We start from the raw sequence: 6,314 nt of genomic DNA, 5'->3' as shown, positions 1-6,314 counted from the left end.
TACTGCAGTATGTCTTACTAGCGGGTTTCAATCACGTAGACTCTCCCATTGGAACTTACTTGCAACGGCCTTTCCGCCCTTGGAGTATCCAAGGGAACCGTTTTCTAATGTTTTATATTTCCAGTTCCGTTTACTGTCCTGTAAAACATATTGCCTGGCAATGGCCAACGTGTGTTTGTGATGTCAATAGTGGCCTACTTTGATCTTAGGAAACTTGAAAAAAACAAAAACTTTTATGTGTTATATGATAGAGAGAAGAATCGTTTCAGATTCACTTAGAAGTCATGCAGCTGATCGATGGATTATACATAACAACGTCAATGCATTATGGATTTTGGTGAACCGTGGATTTTTCATGGTTTTATCGATGCACGTAAATAAATTATAATGCCTACGTATTGTGTTTTGTGTATTTGCTGAAAAGGGCCTTTGTTTGTCATAGTGTTTGGTCCATTTTTGCGTAGGAGGGGTTTTCTTTCTTTCATTCTCTGATTCAAGACTTTATCAATTAATGAATTGAATTAAATGAATTTGAATAATTCTATTCAACATGAGTCAGACAAATTGTCTAAAGCATCAATATTTCCTCAAGTGCAGCAATAGCTTAAGTCTAATCAATGTGCTTCTCACAAGGAAGCAATAATCTTAGATATTGTTCTATTCTCAAAATGGAGATGGGAAATTTAAAAGTGAGGGTATGGTGTGTGTCTTAATTTCAATTAATATTATCCAGTATTAATTTTTGTTATTATTGATTAGGTTGTGTTTATTATCTTAGGAATTCGTTTATGTAGCAATTATTATTAGTAACTATTTTATAAATGTGCACGCGATGTGCATGTTATGACGGTCGGGGCGGATGGTTTGCACACCCCCCAACCCGTTTCGAATCCTGCAGCGCTGCTGCCGCAGCCCATTTGCCCTGATGCTGGCATTCATGTGTGTCCATGGTGATTAATCAATGATTTGACGGTTGTCAGCGTAGTTCTGACACGTATTTGTAATATATGTATAAAAAAAAGAGGGCCCATGATGCTTCTGTAGGGAACTAGCCCCGCCCAAAAAAAAAATTATATATTTTATAAATCAAAAAAATAATTATATTTAAATATCATCCTATAAATATAAGTGTTTTTGTCTTACCAGATAATTTATTTATTTATTTATTATTAATATTTTTTTAGATGACACGACTAGAGATTCATGCATGTAGACTCACACATACACAATACGACAAAAGCGATGGGAAAATAAGGAAAAAAGATATAAATTTAACTTTTGATTTGTCAGCGAGCATCAACATAAAAACCGAGACAAAACTACTTTAATTGCGAGTGACGTAAGTTGGATTATTTTGACGCGTGGAAACTATTTGAGTTGTTCTACTACTAATAAGCAATTCCATTGTGTAAATTAACTTTTGTTTTTTTTCTAATATATTGTATTAAGTACTATTAGGTTTTTATTTTTTTGTGTTATTTTAGCTTTAATTTGGTTGAAAGGAGAAGATGATTGTGAGGGGAGTGCGGAGAAAACACATTTATCCACATTCCTGCAAATTCTTCTTGGCACTCACTCTCTGCACTCATGTTTATTGTTCCTCATGTTGGGATTCATTAACTTCTCGTAAGGGATTTTTCTTATACAATGCTAATATTTATTGGGCTCACTCTATTTAGGATGAGGATACACTGAAGGATGTTCTTGGCTCAAGCATAGAAAGCTTGTATAGCTAATGTAATGTGCTCTCCTGGTTTTCGAGGAAAGTGTAATATTTTAATAGATACGATTCACTTGTTCTAACCCAAAATTGAAAACAAATGCAACAATCTAAGCTCAAGGACTCTGAATAATTACCAAAATTCTTCCTCTGCACAAGAAATCTCACAAGAAAGCTCTGCACAATTGTTCAACTCCCCCCTCCCTCACCCCTTTCCCCTACATAAAGGACCTGCAACTGTGTCCGTGATCATTGGGCAGAGCAGTAGCATAATAGTGTTAGTGCCAGTGTCAGAACACTGACCCCCGCCTACATAAAGGAACTACAATCATGTCAGTGTCAGATCATTCACCATCAGAATAACCATTGACAAAATTAGTGTTTTATTTTTACTTTTAAATGAATTGTGAGGCACTGACAAATACCAAAAATAAAATTCCCTCCACCAAGGGAATTATGTCCCATCATAGCTCTCTAAGCCAATCGAAAATTATAAATAATATTTTGGAAAATAGAAAATTAATTTTGAATTTATGAAAAATAGAAATATTTAGGATTTTCCTGAAACTTTGGTTAAAATTGCAAAAAACAACAAAATAATGCAGAGGCAGTGCATTTTGACCATGGAGCAAATATTATAGTCCCTGATAAGGCAGGGACTAATAATATTCTCAAACTAGTAAAGAAGTATAAATTCACTATTCTCCTACCTTTTCTTGAACATGTGAAGAATTTCTTAACACTTTTAAACTAGGCTTCAAATTCCAATTCAAAATATAGTTGTTAGCTAGAGATTATAATATTACTACTCATGTCTCCCAGTGTTAGTTTAATGTTTATATTTAAATAAATATGTTAAGAAGATTGTGTAAGTTGATTGTTTTTTTTTCTTGGTAAATCTATTCTATTCTATTATATTATGTACAAGAAAGCATTACAGTCAAAGAGTCAAGTTGCCCAAGGCCTACTGTGGCTCGTTGGGTTAGCATTTCGCCTCTCAGTATTGGCCCTCGCAGGGGCATCATTTCCAGACAGAATATTGTTCTCAAACCAAACAAAAATCGCCCGCGCAGGGGCATCGTAGCAAAAATCCCACCCTCGCAGGGGCGTTAGAAGACTGACAGCGCCCTTACAAAACCTACTGACATAACCAGAGCGAACATAGACATGTATATAAACTAGAGAGACACAAACAGAGACATATAACCTATACCCGACACAGACAGGAACGAAAGACCTATACCAGACCTGAACAAAAGTGGAGAGTGATAGAATGTGCCTTTGGACGCTAATCCTCCGGCTCTTCCTCAATAATTGGGTACCACCCGTAGCGTTCGGGGAAGCCGTCCCATTCTTCCCCTGCGTCCCTCTTTGAAGTCGACGCCTCCTGCTCCTGAGGTCGTTTGGGAGCCTGTTCAGGTACCTCCACGGGATCTTTCTCGACTTTTTCCAGCTGTTCGCCTGGGAGCTCCTCCTTGCTGCCCGAACCGCCTTCACCTTCCTGAAAATCCTCAGTGAAAAGAACCGAGATGTGTGCATTGATGTGAGAGTTGTCCCTCGAGCTACCTAGAGTGAAGATGGCAGACGCGAAAGCTGGAAGAGGGTGCGGTCCAGCACTGGGATTACCCATGTCCATGTGTTGACTTGCTTGGATAGGAGTGGTCCCTGCCCTTCTGTGGCAGTAACAACAACAACAGTGGTGGTGGGAATCCGCACCAGGGTGGCGAGAAGAACCTCCACGAGCAGATCCCCTTCTACTGAGCAACCTTTGCCTGGGTCTGACCATGTTTGCAGGGATGCCGGTGGCTTGAAGCTGAGCGGCAAATGGAGGTTTTCCCGGAGAGTGTCTCCCCCAAACAAAAATAAGTCCTCTCCCCACCGTTCTGAGACGAAGCTCACCAGAACAGAAACAACAAACAACAGAATATATGAGCTCGCGACTTCCCGTGGCTTCTTGAAAGCTGGCTGGATCAACACGAGCTGTAGCTTGAATAATGAGATTGCCCCCGGGAACCTGAGCTGCGTGATCCTCGCTCTGAGCATGGACCTGCAGCAATCCCTCATCCATCTTAAACCTCTCGACATTCTCTCGAAGCCCGAACTCCTTAACTGCTTTCTGCAACCTCCCCATTTCACCTTACGCATCATTGAATGCTCTGCCATCGCGTCTCCTCTCTTAACTCCTCGGCGGCGAGAGGCAATGAATTTCGACGTCTCCTCTCTTAACTCCTCGAGGCAGCACATGTCATACATGTGGCTCCTCGCTGCCACTTGTACAAACACCCGCATCCGGGAAACCTGCATCTTTTTGGATCAGGCTTTCGCATTCCTGGACCTGGAGATTGTTCGGAATGATATTGAGGTTTTCGGCCAAGAGGGTCTGTTCATTGTCTACCCCAATGTTGGCTAGGAGGTCAGCTATCTTGTTTCCCTCTCTTTTTGTGTGATTGAAAGAGATGGCTTTATTATTGCGCAACTCTTGTTCAATAGCATTCAGTCTCGCTTCCAGCCTCCAACTTGTTGCCACCTTCCTAGCTTGAGAGCCGTTCTGAATGCGAGTAGCCATGTTTATGAGGATCTGGGAGTCGACCTCTACAATCAAGGGTTGAAGGTTGAGGTCCCTGGCTAGTAGGAGACCTTGCCAGAGTCCCTCTAGCTCTGTGGAATTGTTGGTGTCCCACCCAATATTTCCAAAGTAGATCTGCAAAGGAGTGCCTTTATGGTTCCTCAAGATTCCTCCAAATCCAGCTGCTCCAGGATTGCCTTTGGAAGCCCCATCAAAGTTGAGTTTGTATGAGTGAATAGGAGGGGCGTTCCAGCGGCTGTTGTCCTTGATGCTGCTATTAGAAGGGCAGTGCTTGGGAGCTTCTTGTGGCAGTTGCAATTGCCAATTGTCGAGAATGCTTTTCTCAGTATCTGTAGAGGGGAGATCCTCCTTTGTCCAAGCTCGAAGCAACATCGTTTCTTTGAGATTCCCATGTAGCCTGTTCCAGATTTCTTCAATAGGAGAGCATTTGTTTTTAAATATACGTTTGTTTCTTTCCTTCCAAGTGCTCCATAGGACAATTCCGGGAATTATGTTCCATAGGTGGTTGAGAATCTCACAGTTGTAGGGGTTCTTTGGCCATAGTCTTATGGAGTTGATGATGTCGTTATCCCCTCTACATCTTTTCTGGCATCTGAAGCTCACCTTTTCCCATAACTGATTGGCTAGAGGGCAAGTGTCCAAGAGGTGTTGAAGAGTTTCTTCGCTTTGAAAGCAGTTGTGACAGATAGAGGGACCATGAAAGTTTCGTCTCCTTAGTTTATCCCATGTGAGAATTCTTTTGTGTCCTACCAGCCAGAGAAAGTAGGAGATTTTGGGCCATGATCCGAGACCCCATATTTTGCTCCATAATGGATCTGGAGGAGTGGGGAGGTTGCAGACTAACTTGTAAGCTTCGGAGGTGGTGTAGGTTCCTTTGGGTTGGTATCCCCATCTTAGGATGTCATTGCCTTCATCATACCTTATGCTTCTTTTCCTTAACTCTTTCTCGACCTCTTCTGCCTCCCGAATATTTGTATTGTTGAGTATTTGGTTACTCTGTCTCCATTTTCTGAATCCATGCTCCATCTCCTGCGTCCAAAATTGTTGGACTTTTACTTGCTGCTGCTCCTGCCTGTCCGGTATCAGAGATGGATGAAGAACACTAGTAAGCTTGGGCATTTGGTTCCAGGCATCTGTCCAGAATCTTGCCGTGCTACCATTCCTGATTTCCCAGAAGCTGTGCTGTTGAATTAGCTGATAATGCTGTTTGGCCGCATTCCATATTAGCGACCCCTTTTCGGTGGGAATAAATCTGATGAGCTCTTCTTGAGGTCTATTGTTGGCATATTTTGCTGTCCAGATTTTTACCCAGGGCTTTTCTGGATTGGTGATCCATTGCCACCAGATCTTGGCATTCATAATGGAATTGCTGTACTCTGGGTCCCTCAGCCCGATGCCACCCTTGTCTTTGGGCATGCATACAGTAGTCCATTTAACTAGCACCCACTTGCGATTAGTTGCCGAGCTACCCCATAAAAAGTCACGCTGAAGGTTCCTTAGTCTTTTTAGGACCCATTTAGGTGCGGCTAGGATAGAGAAGAGGTAAAGAGGCATTGCCTGAAGGACAGACTTGATGATCACCACCCGACTGGCTAAATTTAGAGATCTATAAGTCCAAAGGTTGAGGCGGAAATCAAGCTTCTCTAGGAGAGAGCGCCAAGCTGGATGCTTTATGGCTGAGGTAGTGAGGGGGGGCCCGAGATATTTAGAGGGGAGGGTTGCAGAGGGGAAGCCCAGAATGCGAATGACAGCAGATTTAACAGAAGGAGGTGTGTGAAAGAAGAAAATCTGCGATTTGGAGCAATTGACATGGGTGCCAGAGGCTTCAGAGAAGTCATTGAGAAGGGACTTTAAACGAGAGGCTTCCTGGACAGAGGGGTAGCCGAATAGCATGGTGTCATCAACGAATTGCTGATGAGAGGTGGCAGGGGTATTGTGAACAGAAATACCTTTAAGCTGCTGAGAATGGAGGGCATGTTTAATGTGTCGACCAAGACCCTCAGCCAT

At 42.3% G+C, this 6,314-nt stretch overlaps 1 protein-coding gene across 1 annotated transcript; it reads right to left on the bottom strand.

The window, feature by feature from the left end:
• Positions 1–3,965: 3,965 nt before the first annotated feature.
• Positions 3,966–6,314, bottom strand: LOC149198487 (uncharacterized). The gene is made up of 2 exons (XM_089400310.1): positions 5,227–6,314; positions 3,966–4,704 (listed from the first exon to the last, which is right to left on the bottom strand). The coding sequence occupies exons 1-2, from the start codon at positions 6,312–6,314 to the stop codon at positions 3,966–3,968; spliced, it is 1,827 nt and encodes a 608-aa protein (XP_089256436.1).

The sequence above is a fragment of the Pinus tabuliformis genome, chromosome 2_1, assembly GCF_031772625.1.
Source record: "Pinus tabuliformis cultivar Carrire ecotype Pingquan chromosome 2_1, CPIR1, whole genome shotgun sequence".
Lineage (NCBI taxonomy): Eukaryota > Viridiplantae > Streptophyta > Pinopsida > Pinales > Pinaceae > Pinus > Pinus tabuliformis.
This window is presented reverse-complemented; position numbering and strand designations above follow the sequence as displayed.